This window comes from Corapipo altera, unplaced genomic scaffold (genome assembly GCF_003945725.1).
Source record: "Corapipo altera isolate COAL_440 unplaced genomic scaffold, ASM394572v1 0, whole genome shotgun sequence".
NCBI lineage: Eukaryota > Metazoa > Chordata > Aves > Passeriformes > Pipridae > Corapipo > Corapipo altera.
In genome coordinates, this window is record NW_020884872.1 from 21,835,948 (window position 1) to 21,857,523 (window position 21,576).

The 21,576-nt window shown below is 36.4% G+C and overlaps 1 protein-coding gene across 3 annotated transcripts in view; it reads left to right on the forward strand.

The window, feature by feature from the left end:
• Window positions 1-20,773, forward strand: part of NLGN4X (neuroligin 4 X-linked) — a 178,811-nt gene extending 158,038 nt beyond the window's left edge. For all 3 annotated transcript variants that reach the window (XM_027639555.1, XM_027639572.1, XM_027639563.1), the window contains 3 exons: window positions 4,891-5,076; window positions 6,967-7,756; window positions 16,896-20,773. In XM_027639555.1, coding sequence (XP_027495356.1) covers window positions 4,891-5,076; window positions 6,967-7,756; window positions 16,896-17,745 — 1,826 coding nt within the window. In that variant the 3' untranslated portion in view covers window positions 17,746-20,773. The remainder of the gene's footprint in view (window positions 1-4,890; window positions 5,077-6,966; window positions 7,757-16,895) is intronic.
• The last annotated feature ends 803 nt before the right edge of the window (window positions 20,774-21,576 follow it).

Sequence of the window (21,576 nt, forward strand, 5' to 3'; positions counted from 1 at the left end):
GGGAAGGGAAGGGAAGGGAAGGGAAGGGAAGGGAAGGGAAGGGAAGGGAAGGGGGAAGGAAGGAAGAGAGAGAGAAAGAAAGAGAAAGAAAGAAAGAAAGGAAGGAAAAGAAAGAAAGAGAAAGAAAGAGAAAAAGAAGGAAAGATGGAAGGAAGGAAAGAAAAGGAAGAGAGAAAAAGAGAAAGAAAGAAAGATGGAAGGAAGGAAAGAAAAGAAAGGAAGGAATGTTCACAGTTGCAATTTAGGCTCTCAGCCAGCCATCAAATTGATTTAATATGCATTAGGCCCAGGGGACAAAATATGAGGATAAAGAATGGACTTTTCCCTCACTGATGTAATGCTGGGTATTACTGTGTGCAAAATGTCAAAGAAAAGTTGTCACAGTAATTTTTTATCTAAAAATGTAGAAAGAATGAGAAAACAGTACATAAGAATTTAAAAAATGCAAATTACTGCAAGATTGGAATTATGTTGATGACTGTATTTATCTCTAAGGGTAAAGCCATAGTTCTCAGGTCATTCATGGCTAGGCTTCGTGAACAAAGGTTTGGGAAGGGCTCTACCCACATTTGTTACAAGTGCACTGGTAGCTAAAGAGACCAATATGAGATAGACAAGTCCAGTTGCAAAAGGCACAGCAGAAGGACTCCTTAAGTGGAATATTCTGCAAGATACAATTCCATGGTTGGAAGAATATAATTTTGATCCTGACCATGTCCACACTAGTGTTTTAATTCAGATCAAGAGTGTATTTTCACAGAACCTCACAGTATTGTCACCACCTCCTTGCACACTGTTTCACATTGCAAAAAGGTTCTGAAAGTACAGCCTGAACCCTTCCAGGTGAGCCTCAACTGGAAGATGTCCTTCCCCTTATGCACTATGTCTACCAGTGGTTATTCATTCAGCCCATGGACTGGACAGTAATTCAGTCATAATAAAATAAATTCATGAAATATGTACAGTGGGCACAAGGTCCACCTGTTTGTTTTCTTTAGAGTGACTCTTGAAGGTCTACACAGCATGCTAATGTGGGGAGGGCCTCCAAACACTAGACAAGGCTGGAGCTGGAGAGAAATAAACTATGAGGAAACATAAAGTACCCTTAACTTTTTTTAGTGTATTACTTGTAATTAATGGTGCATCTAATTTTTTCCACATGATTTCAATAAGGAGAAAAAAATGCTTCCTTAAACTGAAGTTTCTGAAGTAACCATTGTATTTATTTTTCTCTGACTCTATCAAGGAAAGCATTCAAGATGAATGCTTTAGTTTTAGCCTACTAGGTAAATAACTAATCAGCAGGCAATGAGCTATACTTTCAGGATCAGTATCAGCAGTACAAAAGATAAGCTATAATACTAGACACTTAGGTTAGTAAACAGTTGCAAATTTCTAAGCATTCTTCTACAATTAATCCCCAAAAGTTCTAATCACACACAAACACATAGAGCTGGTTGTGCATCAGGCCACCTCCAGGCTATGTGAGTCACTAGCAGCCCCATTGCCAGGGAGTGAACTTTCCCCCATTTTCTCTGTGGGATGTGTGGTTGCTTCAGCATCAGGTGAGCTCCTGCCGCTCCCAACCACCCACGGACCCAACATCCCACAAGACCCCAGACATGCTTAAACACATTCTTGAGTGACAGCACACACGGACAGCCTCTGGATGAGTGCAGACGCCCCACAGGGGGGTACTCTCTCCAGGATGGAGGGAGTTTGCAATGTCGTGGCCACTTTGCACAATGTCAAACCGTGTCCAGCTGCTACCCTCTTTCCGCCCTATCTCTCCTTTTACAAACTGTCATACTTCTGTTGCCCTCTTTTTCAAGCTGACCTTTGCCTCAGAAGACTCTGATTCCCTGGTTACTACTCAGTCCGACTGGTGGTCATATTTCCCTCTGTCACAATAAGTTTGGAGCAAATTTCTGCTAAGGCAGTTTGGGGTATTTCACTCAACACACATTGGATGCACTCACATTCTTCTTTTTCAGCTGTTGCTGTCTGTAGCATTTTGCAGCTGGAGAGCCTGATCACCCTTCCAAACCATTATTTAAGGAAAGACAGATTTGTGAAGTCAAGAATTGAATATTACTGTTAATACCTTTCTGTATCATTACATGGAAAAAAACCCAAATAAAACAAAAACGAACAAAAAACCTCTTTGTTTTCCATATTAAGCTATTTTCATTCCTTACTGCATTGCATTAAGCAAGTGAGAAGAACTTTCAGGTTCTATCAAAACCCAAGGCTAAGAATTTTCAGATCACAGAATGCCCTTCAAATCACACCAAATTATAAACTGGGAAATAGTTTTAACTGCACTTAAAAACATATATATATAAAAGGCACAGAATATAAATCCCATCTCAGAAAAAAAACCCTGCATTCCTGCTCTGAAATATTCATAGTGATCACAGGAAAAACCCCACAAAACTCTTAGTGTTGTGTATTTTTGAACAAATAATTACTATTTGCCTGAATTTCTTCAAATACCTTTGAAGAAATATCTTGCTGTGGTATTCAGAGTATAAAAGAAAATACATCAAAAAAAGACAGGTTTATTAATTCAGTTTGTGTCATGTGGGGCTGACTCTTTGCCATGATGATTAGTTTTTCAATTAAGAAAATTTGTTCTTGCAATTAATGAAAATCAGCAGACAGCTGTGGAAACAAAAGAAATCTTCATTTGTCTAACATCAGATATTCACTGACTGCTGTTTTATCCAGTTCACCTTTTAGTACATTTCAAAATTACAAAGTTCAACCAGCTTTAGCTTGATGCTGCTAGAAGAGCTAAAACATGTTTAGGCTCCGAATATTAATTATCACACTGCTTTAAAGGTTACAACAGTAACTTTCTCCAAGTGAGGTCATAGTTCTGATTGAATAAAGCCTTAATTATAGAATATTTTAGAACAGTGCCGTGAGCTGCAGCAACATAGCCAGAAAATGGGTTATTTTTTCTTTGACAGTCCTAAAAGGCATGAGAAAAAGAGAAAAACACATCTGTTAAAAGAAAAAAATAGATTATTAGTTTGTTTATTTTTTCTCCGTTGGTATAGAAGAGAAAGAAGATGTTACTCCATTCTAACTACTGTGCTTGCCATTATTAGAGATTTTTTTAATGAGAAAGCTGGATCAAATGGACATGATTTGTATTACTGCAATTGGAACAACTGTTTTCTGAAAAATACAAAGACTCATCAGCACTTGCTGACATTTAATACCTACAAATAATTACTAATTAAATATTAAAAATATTCTTTTGTAGAAGTTAATACATTTCATTCAATCATGACTAACTTTGCATTCAGAAATTTATGCCACCATAATGGAGGCCATATAGCATTCCATATTTAGAGTTTAGTCCTGATGTGATATAGCTTTTAAATCTTCAGACAAAATTTTGCATATCATTGTAGAAATTTTATCATAGAAAATATTTTAGTGAAAGCTCATTTTTTCTTCTTTTCTCCTGCCTTGCCTTGTCTTCCGTTTCCTCCATATTGCGAACCCCTTGCACCTCGTGGATTTTCATTCTTCCTATCACCTAAAAAATTACTACAACCAGTGCAAAGAGATCTGTTCCCCCTTACCAAAGCAGGTGAAATATATTGCAAGGCCTTTTTTTCCCTAGGAATCTAAGACTTCCCTTCTAGTCTTTCCTAGGATCACGAAGGTCTTATTACTGCAGGCTCAGATGTCTCATGATAACAGACTCATATCAAACTGCACCAGACTACATATCTCCTGAGTCCTGGGTCCCCATTCTAGCAAATTTGTCTGCACTGATAATTAGCTTGGAAAAGCCTGCCAAGTGATGTCCTTGTTTTGTCTTGATAAGCAGCTGACAGCGGTGCCTAAATCAGTAATGTCCATCTGAAAACTTGCATATCCTGTAAGGTATTTTTAACTGACTTCTGACTCAACAGTTGTCTAACAGGAAAAGGTCTGTGGGAGTTACAGAGAGGAGTGTGAGTACATGGCTTACTGGGGTAATTTGGACATAGCACAAGTCTCACCTGTGAATGATAGGCAGCATGGACAACTGCAATGTTTCACCTTGTTTTCAAAAAACCAAAATTAATCTCAGTCCTAATCTTTGAGTCATTTTGTTCTCAGTTGCAAGACAAGCAGCAGACTTGTCATGCTTTGTTTTTTAAAATCTGATAACCAGAGTATGGGAACAAAAAAACAGCAGTGCAGCTTTCCCTGCAATTTCCAAGGAGAGAGACAAAACCTGATTTGTTCAGATAAAGCCTCGCTATCAAAGGCTGAATTGATGTGGATTTACCTTCTATCTTCCTAATAAATATCCTCTGTGAAATTGAAGTGCAATTTTTTTCCTAGGCTTTTTTATGTTCCTTTTATTATTTTCTTCTACCCTCTTTTTTCTGTTTCTGAGTACATCTATCCATATCACGAGTACAGTAATTTAAATAACTGTGTAGTTCAGGAAAATTTTGGCAAGTATTTAAGTTAGAGAATCTTGTTCTCAGTTGATGACTGGCTATCTCACATCTTTGCACTAAAATAATTTCCTAAGTTTTTTGACCCTACTCATATCCGGTTAAAAAATGTTTAAAATCTTCTGTCTGTATTGTTGCATTGTTACAGAACTGCTTCAGAAATGAAATAGTGATTCTTCATAAACATGACCTCTGCGGTAGGGAAAAACAAACTAAAGTCAAACAGCAAAAGAATGAGTTTCACTGCCTGTTCTGGAGACATTTAACTAGGACTGTGACCTTTAAAAAAAAAAAAAAAAAGGAAGGAAAAAAAAAACCACAGAAGATGAAAGTATCGGAAGATGTGTTGTGAACATGTAGATACCCTGTAGCTAACTCTGTGTCTCATGGACTAAAATTATGGGGTTTTGCCTTTTAGGTTTTTTAAGTACTGGCGACCAAGCTGCAAAAGGCAACTACGGATTGCTTGACCAAATCCAAGCTTTACGTTGGATTGAAGAAAATATTGGATCTTTTGGAGGAGACCCAAAAAGAGTTACTATTTTTGGATCTGGGGCAGGAGCTTCCTGTGTCAGTCTTCTGACACTCTCCCACTATTCAGAAGGTAAGCAAAGCACTTTTTTTTTTTTTTTTTTTAACATATAGTAGTGTCATGAAAATGGCCAATGAGGTATGCTGAGTTAGAATTATATGAGGTCTGTAGTTTTTGGAAAATACCTACTAGCTAGTATTCTGGATTTTTATTCGTCAACATAAAAATATATTTATAGGGAAAACTAAATGCTATTACAGCGTAAATCTCATGCAACTAATGCTATGGGCAATGTGTTTTTTCTAGTTTTATCAACAGATTCCACTGGGTCTCCTGTCAAAGAATTTGCCCTAATTAAAATGGAAGAGAGCAGTGACCTTTTTGATTTTTTACGCACTCTTGGCTGCACTTCCAACATATATTTAGCTACTTTCTTTGCTTAATAATAACATAACTTAAACTTATTAAAACCTGTATTTAACTCCCCACAAATACTGTGTGATCCCACACAGTGTTCTTAAGATTTTGATAAGTGAGCTGTGGGGTTTCTACTCTTAACACTTCACCCTGCAAAAAAAACCCAAAAACAAACCCCAAGAATGTACAGCACCAGTACCAAATAATAAATATTCACGGTGATAAGACCAAATCTACAAAGAATTTATAAAAGAAGACAACACAAAAATATCTATTGTATTTATGAGTCCATGCCATTTTTATCATATTAAAACAGACAGGAATTTGTGACAGAAAGCTAAGCCATAGCAAACAGTCATAGCAGGGTGATTGGTAAACACACCTCATTTTGAAATACATACAATTGTGCTTGACAATTCAGTCAGTTGATACAAATAAGAGTGCAGTGGATAACTGTTGAGCAAGCCATGCCAAAATCATGCAGATAGAACTATGAAAAAGTAAACTGATCAAATAATTGAAATTTTATTGCATGTTCATTAAGTAATCATCTCAAAGATATATCAACAACAAAACCCACATGCTTTTGTAGCTGTTGCTGTCTGACATTTTGAGAGCTTAACAGTAGAAATCATGTCAAGAAGACATCCAAGCATTTAATTTTAAATATAAAGTAGGCCATTTTAATGATCTTACCAGAGAAAAAGAGATGGGGCAGCTTCGCCATTAAGGCCCCTATCGCTTTTCAGTGCTCTGACAGCTACTCAGAAAGCAGCTCTTCAGATCAGATTTTCAGTTCTCTTTTTATTAGTACACATAAAACAACCAGAAAGAACTAACGAGTCTCGTCTCACTCTCTTTCAAAAATATTTAAATATATTTTTGTTCAACATATAGGCAGTTCTAGCACACACATGCAAAATTCAACATGTAGGCAGAGCTAACAAATCTATATATTTGCAAAAAATAATAATAAAAAAATTAAATGGTAAAATTTTCTAAGTAGAAGATTTGAACTTATTAAATTGCTTTTATTGGAGCAGATTTTTTGAAGTTATATGATGCATGGCTTCTGTGAAGGAAATGAGAGTGTGTAGATTTCATTTGACCTTTAAACTACTGAAAGGTGCATTCACGAGTGTCATTTACATGGCGAAGAGGCTATAATTGCTTGTAGCTGCCAATCCTTTCAAGAAATTTTCACAGGACTACAACTGTGGCAAAGCCAGAGGACTTCCATCAAAGATGCAAGAAAACTGTAGTATAAGCATGAGTTTTGTTCTTGAAACAGCACCTTGAAACTTTCATGCTTTATGTGTGTGAGCACCAAAAACATGAGAGATTTTAATTACTAGCTTATCAGAGATAGTATAAAAAGAGAGTAGTGGGCAGGATCTATGGAAATTAAATAGAAATTTTGGTTTATGCACTCTTTAGTGATTGTATAATCAAAACTATTTTTGCTTTGTAAGAAATACTTTTTTTTGATACACATATTTTTAAAATATCTAATTGGATTTGTATTTAAACGATTTGCACCTGCAGGTTTGTTCCAAAAGGCAATCATACAGAGTGGAACAGCCCTGTCCAGCTGGGCAGTGAACTATCAACCTGCCAAGTACACTCGGATATTGGCAGATAAAGTGGGCTGCGACATGCTGGATACCACTGATTTGGTTGAATGTCTTCGGAATAAGAATTACAAAGAACTCATTCAACAGACCATCACTCCAGCCACATACCATATTGCCTTTGGGCCTGTGATAGATGGAGATGTGATTCCAGATGACCCACAGATTCTAATGGAGCAAGGGGAATTCCTTAACTATGATATAATGCTGGGCGTGAATCAAGGGGAAGGTTTAAAATTCGTGGATGGAATCGTAGACAATGAAGATGGTGTTTCCCCCAATGATTTTGACTTTTCTGTCTCCAATTTTGTGGACAATCTTTACGGTTATCCAGAAGGGAAGGATACACTGCGAGAGACCATTAAATTCATGTACACCGACTGGGCAGACAAAGAAAACCCTGAAACAAGACGGAAGACCCTGGTTGCTCTTTTTACAGACCACCAGTGGGTTGCTCCAGCTGTTGCTACTGCTGACCTGCATGCCCAGTATGGATCTCCAACATATTTCTATGCATTTTATCACCATTGCCAAAGTGAAATGAAACCCAGCTGGGCTGATTCAGCTCATGGTGATGAAGTCCCTTACGTGTTTGGGATTCCTATGATTGGTCCCACAGAACTGTTCAACTGCAACTTTTCCAAGAATGATGTCATGCTCAGTGCAGTGGTTATGACATACTGGACTAACTTTGCTAAAACTGGGTAAGTGTGACTCCCAGCATTCCTTTCTGTTGATAACATACTTCTAAACTAGTCAATACCCCATTGCAGTGACCTCAGACTCTGATTTTGCAGTAGTATTATAGAACTGTTTGCATTAAGACAGGAGGTAAATGAGCCTTATTCATATTTAATAGATTTTTAATTAGTGTGTTCCCTCAAACTATTTTCTTTCAGTAACTCAGTGAGAATAATAATGGACCATATTTTTTGTTCAAAAAATAGAATAATTATTGAGACAAAAAACATGTCTCAGAGAAAAGGTGGCTCACTAAGATACTGAAAAATCAGAGGCAACATGTCTGCCACTTGAAGAAGGAACTGTCAGGCAGATAGCACTTATCTGCTGCAAAAGAAAGGAAGTTCTTGATTTTCAGTGACCTTCACAGGGATGAGGACTCAGGGAGGAATTAGAACAGAAAGGCAGACACTAGAAAATTTTTTCCCTCTGAGGGCTATAATGGCAATAATAAGTACTTGACTGGAATGAAGAAGAGATTCAGATAAAAATTTTAGTTGGAGAAGGTTAAAAATCTAAATTAATTCTGCTTCGAAAACAAAATAAAGACATCAATGTTTTGCTGAAATAGTGTTATAAGCATCCAGGAAAGAACCCTCAGAGCAGCTTAATCTGTGAACACTATTAATAAATTCTGTTCTTTTCCTATAGCATTCGTTTAAAAAGTATTGCAGTGTTTTACTTGAGCAGCAAGGGCTTTTTTGTTAACCTTGAGTCTTTGGTACTGAATTAAAACAAAGATACTTGTGGCACAAAGGAGCTGTAAATCTTTTCACTGAATGTTTAATGGTAGGATTGGGCTCTGGAAACTGCAGCTTTACTGCACTGCAGTGAACGATTTGCAGCTATATAAGAAAAATTCAGAGGTACCTATTGTGAAACACTCAGAGGCTTCAGTTCTTGCTACCTTTAATGAATCCGAATGATGTTCAAGGGAGAGGGATTTTGCCGTCTTAATAAGAACTTGAAGCATGAATGGAGTAAAAACCAATCAAATGCTTCGGGTCAATTTACAAGGCAAAAAAAAGCTCTTGTTGCACCACATGTTAGGTAAACAGGTACTTTTTCATACAGAAATCCCACAGTTCAGCAACAAAAGTGAATGAACTCTGTAATATTTAAATGCATTTGGCAACAAGAAGTCATCAGTACTGGGATGGGCAAACATCATGACAAAATCTTGGTTTATGGACAGAGAATGCCCTGTGCTGGCTGTACCACATGCTCAGAAAAATGATGATGCCATCAGTTTGTCTTTATTTTTATAGATGAGGTGCCACATATACATTAAGGACTTCAGATCCTCACAGGTATATATAATTGGAATTCTTACAGAGATGCAAGACTTCCACAGTCACACTATTGTTTACAATTACTTTATGACTATTCCTTGTAAATTAAGAAGTTGTATTTAAGCAGTTTTTGAGGCTAACAGGAGCTTCTCACAGTCCTAGCTGCCACCGTTACCCATAGCACTTTCCAGCTGTTGCTATTTGAAAGCTAATTTCAGCAGGCTATACCCAGTTCTCTAGTTGTGAAGCCATTGTCATATTACACCTAAAAGCAAAAACGGTTCTTTGGGAGACCCATTAGTCATTTCTGAAACTTTCCCATTGTGGATGAGACAGGAATGGGGTATATATTCTATTACAGACTCACTGCTTTATAGACAGTCTGAAAGATTTGTCATTAGAAATGACCTCTAGCTGTAAAATTTCAGTTTTCACAAGGAAAGGAAAAGAGCAACACAATATATATTACTTTGATGGGGTTTTTTTGTTTATATAAACAATGATTAATTTTTCTGAACAGTACAAGAAAATACTTGGAGGTAAATAATATCTTAAGATTACATTTGCTCTGTATCTCTGGTTCCTCCAGTGGAAAAGAGAAGGTTATAGCACCTCAAGCCTAGAGCAAAGACGATCTCTGGAGTAACCATTCTCCTCTCTACTCACTCATGTGCAATCTGGAATCCGTGACTCAGGTTCTCCAACTCTCAAAAAGACTTATATAGTTCAAGAATGCATTGTTGGGGGCTCTACTTTGGGATTCCCCCCCCTATTTTTAATTGATCATTTCCCATCCTAATTCTGATAGAGCTTGTCTTGCTTATGTTTGTCCCCATGGCAACACACATGAAAAATCTAACTGAAAGATTTTATTATTACACATTTCCCTGTAGGCGAGCCTTGAACATTAAAACTGCAGATATATTTATTTAATTTATAAGTCTCTAAGACTCTTCTAATCTTGATGATTCTCCCACAGAGACTGCATCCAGGAACTTATTGTATAATTACAGCTCAGGTGGTTCATCATTTTGATGGACCGTGTTAGGCTCTTAATGACGTACCACTCGTTTCTAAAAAGAGACACACTGTTCAATGGGCCTACTGCAAAGGCTGGGTTTGGAGGGCAGGTCAGTCTTATAAAATCAAAACGTAAGACGCAGTGTTTTTATTGTGTTTGACTTTGAAGTCAGTGACTGAAGCTAGCAAATAGGAGGTGACAATGAAAGTGTTTAGTGGCAGATACTTTGTGCTTGAAATTAATGCCTTGAAGTTACATTTTGCTAATCCTTCATTTTCTACCTTTCTGTGAATCTTTTATTATTATTTTTATTATTATTAACAATCTTTTTCTTTTTGCCTTTTCAAAACTATGTTTCTAACATGCCTTAGAAACAGGCCAACAATTTTTTACAGAGTAGGTGTGAGATACTGCATTTGGAATACAAAAATGACATGAAAATACAGCTTTTAATTCCACTTTGTGCAGAATTATATGTGCGAGCTTCATTAAGAGGTGCACTTAAAGCTTCAGTCTACTGCCAGTAGTACTATCTTAACTGTAATGGTAATTTTATGTGCCAAGTGTTCTGTTAGTTAGGGCCATGTTACCTCCTTCGCAGATACATCAGCAGGGGTAGAGTGAATAACATGAGGGGTTGTGTGCCAGTCCTTCACAGATACTCTGTCAGCTACACTCTTGTGAAGAAGGATTTGAAGTTTCACAGACTATGCACAAAGCCATGCTGTCATTAGAGACATCTATCAGGTTTCTAAAAATTACCCTCTTTGTGAAGAATTACAGTACTCTATTTTTGCTCCCATTCATCCAGCTCTACCTACGCTGGTATTGGGAAAGATAAAGGTCTAAATGATATATCCTTGTTTTCTTTGTACTTCAGATAAAAACTCCAGAATTATTTTACTACCATTGATTCTTAAGCACAAACTTGCATACATTTCTGAGTTATTAAGAATGTCTATGTTTTATATTCAGTTTGGTTCTCTAATAGAAAGCATGATTAAACTTACAATTATAAAAGTATATTTTCAAATCGATTCTCAATGAACTCTTTTATGAGGCTATTGCTTTTTTTTTTTTGATGTTTTTGTCTGAAGAAATAACTGTCTCCAATGGCAAATCTGTATTAGTCGAACAAAACAGTGTGCTTATGGTTTGCTTTCCTTGGTGGTTATAATAGCTGACTGGAGCATGGCAACAGTGGGACCTGGTAATAAGTGAGGAAAGGAAGTAAGGGAAGATATGCCTGTGTACAAGTCCTTCAGGCAGGACTGTCTGTGCCGTTATTAGTATTGTGACATTAGAAAAAAAATCAGCAGAAGAATGAAGAAATGTCAGTTTTTCTCTCTCCTCTTTTTTTTTTTCTTCCCATATGGAGAAAAGAGTAGTACTGAAAGAAAATTAATGATCAAAGGGCCTTTCAGAGTCTTGGAGACAAACAGAAAAACTCAGTATGTAATTTTGAAGACATTTTGCTCTCCAATGAAATTAGAGAAGGACCCAAATAATAAAATACTTTAAGTGCATTAACATAACAGTTCCATTGTCCTATTTTTGCAGAAGTGGTTAAAACACAAATTGTATTTTACCATGTTGTATGGAATATGGATTATGAAAAGACCTCTTAATTCATCATTCTTCTCATGACAATATCAGCAGATATGAAATACTCAGGACTCTCATTTGCCCTTCAGATCAGCTACTAATCCACCTTATGAACAAGAGTGTGTGTTGCTCTTCAGTCAGCATCCATTGCAGGCACATTTACTTTATATTGCCTGAGAAAAAATTAATGCTTTGATTGCACATCTCTAGCCAATGAGGTGTGAATTAAATGACGATATGTAGTAACATTCTAAGTTGTGCAAAATCAGTGCAGACTGAAAGTGGGAGAAAAAAAGTGACAGGTGAAATGGGATTATCCTGCACATTAACGAAAATATACCTTAGATAAGACAAGAAAGACCATCTTATTGTCTTCTGTTATATGGAAAAAAAGTTCAGACGTTCCATGATGGGAACATTTTCTTTTGGAGAAGCTGTTTAAATTGAATTTTAAAGGTGGTAAAACTAAATAATGAGACAGCAAAATTAATAATAATAATAATTAATTTTGTTATAACAGTAGCATGAATAAAAAAAAAAATCTCCCTAACAACGTGTAGCATTGGGAAACAAGTTATCTAATCCCTATGAGAGTCATTACTGGAAGAAGTACAGAACTGAAAATATATTGTTCATATTATACTGTTACCATCATGAGTGCAGCAGGTTTTTAAAGGAAGGTTTCCTAGCAACCTTTTATTATGCATTACACATCTGAGCCTCAAGAACACCTAGAAGTACAAAGGTGATGTGAGGGGCTAAAAAAGGAAAAAGGAAAAAGGAAATTTGAAATTAATAACAGATAAGAGTTTTGCTGAACAGCTGATTTGATAGGAGAAATTATTTTCTGTACGTTTATGTTTCATGCCTACCAATAAAACTGGAAAATTGTTCATAACAGGAGAAGCTGCCCAACTACCCAAGAAAAAAGGTTAACAAGTTATAAGTTGTAACCTTGTGACTTTATTAATTTTTTGCAGTGTACATAGGAGAAAGACCAAGGAAAGTAAAAATTCTCTTGTTTATATCTACTGAATATTTTTTGCACACTGTCATTAATTTGTAAGACCAAGATCCATACATTATTAGATCCTCTATTTAGGACTGGACTTAGTTATTCACTTTTCTTTAAAAAAATAATTATTTAGATATCTATCCTCCAAATTCAGAGAGAATATTGAGACCATTTATTCATTTATTTAGTAATCAACCCTAGAGTCGGTGTTGGTTTTAGAGCTCTGGTACCCACAGCAAAGAAATGACTTGTCTTTAGAGCTGGCTGATTTTTTTCTGTTCGTTGTTTCAAGGAACAGCTTCATGCCCCCACAGAGTCATGTAAACAAATATTGAAATACAAGCCTACCCTCATGTAATGTTATTTTCTCTCTTGTGTTTGGAGGAGGTGGCAGCGTAATTGACTGCTCCTAGTAGATATAGTTAAAAATGACAGATGGAGGTAGAGAATGGAAGAGGGGGAAAGGGAGATTGATATTTACTTGTTCTCCAGGCTGTTTGTAGGGGAAGGGAATCACAGGATTACAGAATGGGAAAAGTTGGAAGGGACCACAGAGAGAATGTAAATTTAAAAGATGTTTAGTTGCTAAAATAATTATCTGCTGACATTTTTATAGGGCCATTAAAAAAAAAAAAAAAAAAGAAAAAATTGTGCATATCCAGCTTGGCCGCTCATTGAAATGAGTGCTCAGCTTCTTCGTTTCCTGTACTGTGTATCAAATGCAACTCATTTACCCAAACTAGCTTAATGAATTGGTTTTCCATAGGACCCTTCCCAGAGTGTTTTGTGCTGTGAATCAGAACAGCAAGGGGGGACAACGTAAGAGTTTCCAACAAGAAAAATGCTTTGCATTTTGATAATCTTGTTGATTTTTAACTTGCTTTAGAATTTATGTATTGAACCCCAAGTTTTTGTAAAAGTAAATATATTGAATATGGCCAGTATCTTCTCCTCTGGATTTTCCAAATCTTTCAGTCTGTTCTTTAAGAACAAAAGAAAAACTTTATTTTCTTCATCAATGTATGTTAGAATCCCTCAAAGTAGCAGCACACATCTGTTTCTGTACTGCTTGGCAGTGAATATTACTCCTCTGGTTTGAACTGGGATGAACAATTCCCAAGCAATTATCTTTTTGTTCAGAATTAACACAACTTGGCTAGCTGTTAATACATAAAATTAAAAATAAATAAATAAAAATATAAAAATACAGATAGACAGACAGATAGATAAATGAAATGGTATCAGTTTCAGACTCCCTAGTTTATATATTTTGTATTTTATTGAGATGGGAAAGATCAGGTATAGTATTTAAAAAAAAACAGCAGCACACTAAGGCACCCCAAATACTAAAACCACAAGCATAAGTAAGCCAAAATATCAAAATTATATACGAAAATAAAAGGTATGATAAATTCTCTCTATGTACACCAAAGGAAGACTAAAGTAGGCTATCAAGCTCACGGGCTTTTGAAAATGGAAAAAGAAAAAAACTGAGATGCTTTAAAATCTGTAGTGGTGGGGCTTGATATTCCCATAACATACGTAACTGTACATTGGTAGAAAAGGAAAATATTAGAATCGTTTTGTGGAAAATAAACTAATGCATATGGGAAAAAAAAGGAGAATGGAAAGTTCCCAGAGTAATGCACAGAAAATAAATAATGTATAATATATTACAAAGTCCCAGAAAATACTCTTTGCTGCAAAAGAAGATGCAAACTCTTGCAAAACAGAATATTAAGCCCAGTATTAGTAATTTTAAATTTCTGTATTTTTTCATGGCAAGAGGCAGTAGTATATAACTTAAAGTTTACTAAAGTTATAGAGATACACATACATTGACAATCACAGAATCACATACTATACTGAATTGGAAGGGACCCACAAGGATCATCTAGTCCAGCTCTTAGCCTTGCACAGAACCATCCTCAAGAGTCACACCATGTTCTGAGATTATTGTCCAAAAGCCTCTTGAACTCTCTCAGGCTTGGTACTGTGATCACTTCTTTGGGAGCCTGTTCCAGTGCCCAGCCACCTTCTGGGTGAAGAACCTCTTTCTAATATACAACCTAAACCTCCCCTGACACAATTTCAGACCATTCCCTTCGGGTTCTGTCATAGTCATCACAGAGAAGAGATTAGAGCCTGCCCCTCCTCTTCCCCCCTGAGGAAGTTGTAGATTTCAATGAGGTCTCACCTCAGTCTTTAAGGCTGGACAGACCAAGTGACCTCAGTTGCTCCTCATACAGCTTCCCTTCAAGGCTTTCACCCTCTTCGTTGTCCTTCTTTGTACACTCTCCAATAACTTAATATCTTTCTTATATTGTGGTGCCCAAAAATGCAAACAATATTCAAGGTCAGGCTGTCCCAGTGCAGAGCAGAGTGCAACAATCCCCTTCCTCAACTGTCTGGCGATGCTTTGCCTGATGCCCCCCAGGACACGGTTGACCCTCCTGGCTGCCAGGGCACTGCTGACTCATATTCAACTTGTCAGTGACCAGGACCCCCAGGTCCCTTTCCATGGCACTGCTTTCCAGCATCTCATTCCCCAGTCTGTACATACATCTGGGGTTACCCCATCCCAGGTGCAGAATCCAGCACTTGCCCCTGTTAAACTTCATATGACTGGTGATTGCCCATCTCTCTAATTTTTCGAGGTCTCTCTGCAGGGCCTCCGTGCCTTCGAGGGAGTCAACAGCTCCTCTGAGTTTTGTATCATCTGCAAACTTACTTAACATCCCTTCCAGTCCTGCATCCAAGTAATTAATGAAGATGTTGAAGAGCACAGGGCCCAAGATGGAGCCCTGTGGAACCCCACTAGTGACAGGTCACCAGTCTGATGTTACCCCATTAATTATTACCCTCTGTCCTCGACCCATGAGCCAATTGCTCACCCACAAAATTATATGTTTGTCCAGCTGTGTGCTGGACATTTTGTCCAGAAGGATCCTGTGAGAGACAGCATTGAAAGCTTTACTGAAATCTAAAAGAATTACATCAACCAGCTTTCCTTGATCAACTAGGGGAGTTACCTTGTCATGAAAGGAAATCAGGTTTGATAAGCAGAACTTTCCTGTCATGAAGCTGTACTGGCTGTGGCCAATGACTGCATTGTCTTCCAGTGTTTTTCTATATTTCCCAGAATAATCTTCTCCATGATTTTAACAGGCACTGAAGTTAGACCGACAATATTTAAATGCTGTTTGTGAAATTGGTTTGTCTTTATTCTGAACATATAAGGAAAAAAAAAAGAAAATATGGAAAAAGCATAATGTTGATTAAATATCTGGCTTGACGATGTTGAAATAATCTGACTTTTGTACTACTCCTATCTCTACTACTAATTAAGTACTATAAAACTTGTTAATCTCAGGTAATATAGGTCTCATCTTCATAAAGTGGGACAGAGTTAAGGCTCGCTGTCCTATGACCATTAAGCACAGTTCCTTCATAGCAATGATCTCATGCAACTTTCAAATAGTTATCTGCTAATGCAAATGATGGAAAGATTTGCAACATAAAAATAGTTCAAAGGCTTTTCGCCAGCATAGAGATTTGAATGAAGGAGGACTAATAGCTCAGTAAAGGAACACAGAGATAAATGGTTTCCAGTTACATGTATTAGCCCTGCTACTTCATGTTTTAAAGGTTTTTGTTTGTAATATATACAGCTAATATTTCTTGTGTTCACATGGACTTCTAATATTGCCAGAAGAATTAAGTTCCCATATTTACTACTTACAGCAGTGGAAGCAATGGTACCTTAAATGAGAAAGTTAGTGTCAACCATGAGAAGAATCGAACCTACACCTTTACTGTGGGGAGAGGTGATTAGTACCTCTCTAATGCAGTATATCTCTAAGACATACTCTTCAGAGTATGATACTGAATCACAGAATTCAGATGGCCTATTGGGATCTGAAACACTATCCTTTCTCTGTTTTCATGTAAAAAAATGCACTGTACAGTAAGTAATTTTCTTTTGATTATTTATTAACAGCTGTTCTTCATTTAGGGAAGGCTTTTTAGCTTCTGTTTTTAGATTACTTTAAGTATTGCAAATCCATTAACTTTAGGATTGAGGGGGTTTGGGTTTTTTTGCTTTTGTCTGTTTTGGGGGGGATGGGGTAGATTAATGACTATAATGTTGTCTGGTTTTGTTTTTTTAGAGATCCAAACCAGCCTGTTCCACAGGACACAAAGTTCATCCACACAAAACCCAACCGTTTTGAAGAAGTGGCCTGGTCCAAATACAATCCTAAAGACCAACTTTATCTGCATATTGGCCTGAAACCCCGGGTTCGTGATCACTACCGAGCAACAAAAGTTGCTTTCTGGTTGGAGCTCGTACCGCACCTTCATAACCTGAATGAAATATTTCAGTATGTTTCCACAACAACTAAAGTCCCCCCTCCTGACATGACCTCATTTCCTTATGTGACGCGACGTTCTCCTGGTAAATTGTGGCCAGCCACCAAACGCCCAGCAATGACACCTGCCAACAACCCCAAACATTCAAAAGACACCCATAAAACAGCTCCAGAAGATACGACAGTTCTGATAGAAAACAAGCGAGATTACTCCACAGAACTGAGCGTCACCATTGCTGTGGGGGCATCCTTGCTGTTCCTCAACATTTTAGCTTTTGCTGCGTTGTATTACAAGAAGGACAAGCGACGTCACGAAACTCACAGGCGCCCCAGCCCCCAGAGGAACACAACCAATGATATAGCACACATACAAAACGAAGAGATCATGTCATTGCAGATGAAGCAGCTAGAACATGACCATGAGTGTGAATCGCTGCAGGCCCATGACACACTGAGACTAACCTGTCCACCTGACTACACGCTTACTTTGAGAAGGTCCCCAGATGACATCCCACTAATGACACCCAACACCATAACCATGATCCCAAATACATTAACAGGAATGCAGCCTTTGCATACTTTCAACACCTTCAGTGGAGGACAAAACAGTACAAATTTGCCCCATGGACATTCGACCACTAGGGTATAGCTCAGCCCTTCCCCCTCTACCCTCACAAGCCACTTGGAAGAAAGAAAAAAAAGAAAAAAAAAAAGAAAAAAAAAGAAGAGGAAAAAGTTATAATACCATCCATTGAACACCTTGTCAAAATCTAAAGTAAAAAAAAGTAAAAGAGAAGGACAGTCATTATTTTCTTACTGATCCTTCCCACAGAAACTCACTGATATTAAAGATCGACTACAAACCCTGTGAAATGTGAAAAGTGTACATTGCTGTCGCGATACTGCTTTAAGATCTCAGCCACTTTGATTGAAAGTTGAGGCCAGAAGAAGTAATTTAAAATGGTGTTTTAAGTGTAACAAGCAAAGCAGAGTCTTCTGGAACACAGAGCCAGTGACTGTACAGGTGTTTTGTTTGGGGTTTTTATAATAAATAAAATAATAAAAAAGATTCTTTATGTGCCATACCATGAATGGCCATTGATAAAACAAAGACATCACCATGGGCTTTTACCCAGCATATGAAGCTGTAATCCAGATGGGGAAAATAGAATTTTATTATTAAAAACAAAAATAAAAAAAAAAGAGGAGGACTGACTATGCAGTAAAATACGTATAGTTCTGCGCAAAGAGATGACTTGCCAGCCTGAACTATATTTAAAGAAACTTTGTAAAAATGTACATAGCTGTGAGTTTAAAAACAAACCAACAACAAAAAAGCAGCTTTTATTGATGTTTTCAGTTTGAAAAGAGCTTTTAGAAAGATTGTGCATTTGATTGTGACCTATGTGTATATACATTAGTCATATCACCTCTGTTTCCTCCAAGACCAAAGGAGGAATTCCTTCTTAATTACTAGTGGTAAACAAAAACTATGAGTTTTTTCTAACATGTTTCATTTATATAAGGCCATGGTGTCATGCCGAGGATACAGTTGTCTGTGTGACCTGCGTATTTTCTCTTACAGGTTACACTAATGCATGTTAAAGTATTCATAGGAGATTGTTGTTCTTTTCTGAAACATTTTTTCTATAATTTAATTTTGTGTTAGCCTTTGTTAAATTGCAACACAACAATGGATTGGAAAATGAAGAGAAAAAAACGCAAAAGAAAATAATTACTATTTTATACTTGTTGAACTGAACCAAGAAACATCTAATAATATATATTCAGAGTCCAGTTTGTAGTTCTTGGTTATTGTGATACCTTAGGAAGAGTTTTGTGCCCTGACAAAAGCAATGAAAGCCTGTGTTTTGGTCAGCCTTCTCTGAGGAAAATTATATTCACCAGCAGTTGCAGTAGAATCTCAGCTGATAAAACACCTCTTTAGTTTTGCTAAATGATATAAAACTGCAATTTGAAAGTGGGGAAATGCAAGATTGGTTGGCTGACTGTTTTTCAAAGTGTTCAGAATGGTCAGTGTGTAAGGAACTTCTCAACCCAGTATCTTGATTTGTGCTTGAGAGTGTACCTGTCACAAAATACTTATTTTGCTGATTTATTGCACAGCAGTCCTGTAGTCAAAGAATATTATGGAGAGAGAAACAGAGAGACCATCAGCTGTTCTGCATCTGAACAAAATTGAAAATCCCAGAGATCATCAGTCTCAGAAAAGGCAAAATTATTAACTGGTTATTCCCTTCGGCCCTTCCTTCACTAGAAAAGCAGAGACCAAGCAGAGCTATGAAACAAAGTAATTTGACAGTTTGATTCAAACAACTGATTTGAATGTGAAAAGCTAGAAATTAGTTCTCACAGATGAAGATTGCTTTATATTTTGTCTTTGAAAGTTACTCTATCGTTGAGAGATAGTAACCAAAGATCTTTAAACAAATTGGTCTGCACTTGAACCTAATTATCCCAGATGTATTTTCTATTATTATTCCACAACTACACTGCATAAATATCATCTGTCCCATAAGTATCTAACACAAGATGCCTTGTACCTCTTCTCGTTTTCTACACTTTTTGTTTTTGAATAAAATATCTTGGAATAGTTGCCCCTACAAATAAAATCAAAGACAAGGTGATTCACTGAGGTCTATTCATCTGCACAACTCCTTGTTGTAGTAGGCAATAAAACAAATTCTGAATGAAAGAAGTGAAATGTTAATGACATGATAAAAATGCAACATGTGACTGATACAATCCTTTCTCTTTAGTAAACATACTATAAATCTGACCTGGAAGCTCAGGTTGGAATGTGATAAAACAGCAAATTCAAAGTACAATTAGTAGGAAATGGAAAACTGTTTTGTTTTTTCACTGATCCATCACATAATATTGATAAATGCTGACTCTATACCAGGCCATTTCCACCAATTATTTAATGTCTCAGCTGAGATGCAGCAGTTCATAACTCTTAAAAAAAGGTTTAAAAAAAAAGAAAAAAAAAAAAAAAGAAAAAAAAAGGTAATGATGCTTGACATCATAAGCAGTTGGGTATGTTTGTAATGTGAATTACAGTATTTGTTTAGTACTTCCAATTGTCTTCTGCTAGCAATATGTACAGTACTGTGTCAGGCTTGTGACATTTGGGTAAAAAAAAGTTCCTGTAAGTGAATGATTTTAGCTTTTAAAAGTAATTACAATCAAGTTGATTTAATAATTTGATACATCTGGACTGATGTATGATTTATAGAGGGAACAGATTTATAGGGTCTTCATAGAATTCTATAATAATGATATCAAAATATACTTTGAAACTGTAAAAGAAAAACAAAAGTACTTTCCCAGGCTTATATTCTTGTCCTTATGAGGCACACAGGGTTCAATGGTTTCTTCTGTTATCGTTTTGCAATTTTTTGTTTTTTGCCTTAAGTAATGATAGAAGATATATATGGCTGGACACATATGTATAAACTTTTCAGCAGCATTTTTAATAATAAAATATCACAGTATTTTCTAATGCTTTGTGCAAATAACTACGTGTTCATCCTTTTGTGTAGCAAGTCTTTCAGAGGTGTGTTTTCTGCCCCATCTCCATTTCATTATCTAATGTAAACAATACCTTGATACACAGTATAAAAATATTAAAGTAACAGAGGTTGCACTTTTAAGTTAGCAGTGAGTTTTCATGGCTTTTGTAGTTCTATAAGCCTGCAAGTAAAAGGAAAGCAACTCAGACAATGAAGATGTAGGAGAATAAGTTCCATATACTTATTACCTGTATGCACTGCAATTCCCATTGAAGCAATGGCTGAATTATTTTGTTAATATTTTCTGAGGCACTGAAAAAAAAAGCTTAGGTAAGCAGCTTCCCTTAATCGAGTATAGCTTAGCAGCTGAAAAATGTATCTTCCAAATTAGGGATCAGAATAATGCAGATAAATCTAACACATAAAGCCTCCACAAGTAAATATACTTTTCTTTTACATTTTAAATTTAGATAAGTAATTAGTTTTGTTAGAAAAAAAATATGTAGGAGTACCAGTATATGTTACTCATATATATTTAACGTATTTACATAGATTGCAAGTATGTCATTAATATAATTCTTCCTTCAAAGGCTGAGTAAGTAAATAGTTTGTTCTTTTATGATGTTAGATTCTGTTTACCAATGAGGTTTCCTTTCACTGAAAAGGTACATAGACATTTTAGCAATTTGAGCAGGGTATTGTTTGCTTTCTGTAACTATTCTGCTGAATAGAGGTACTAACAACAATGTTTGAAGAATTTTGAGCATATTAGTTAAGATTATTTGCAAAAAGCAAATTCTGAATTATTCATATCAGATTTTTGATATGAAGAATCAAGCTTCTGAGATGGAAATATGTGCCTACTGACCTAATCAAGCAGCTTGAATTTTGAATATTGAATTTGTATATAAAACTTTTGCAAATAAATTGCAGGTTTATAGTTG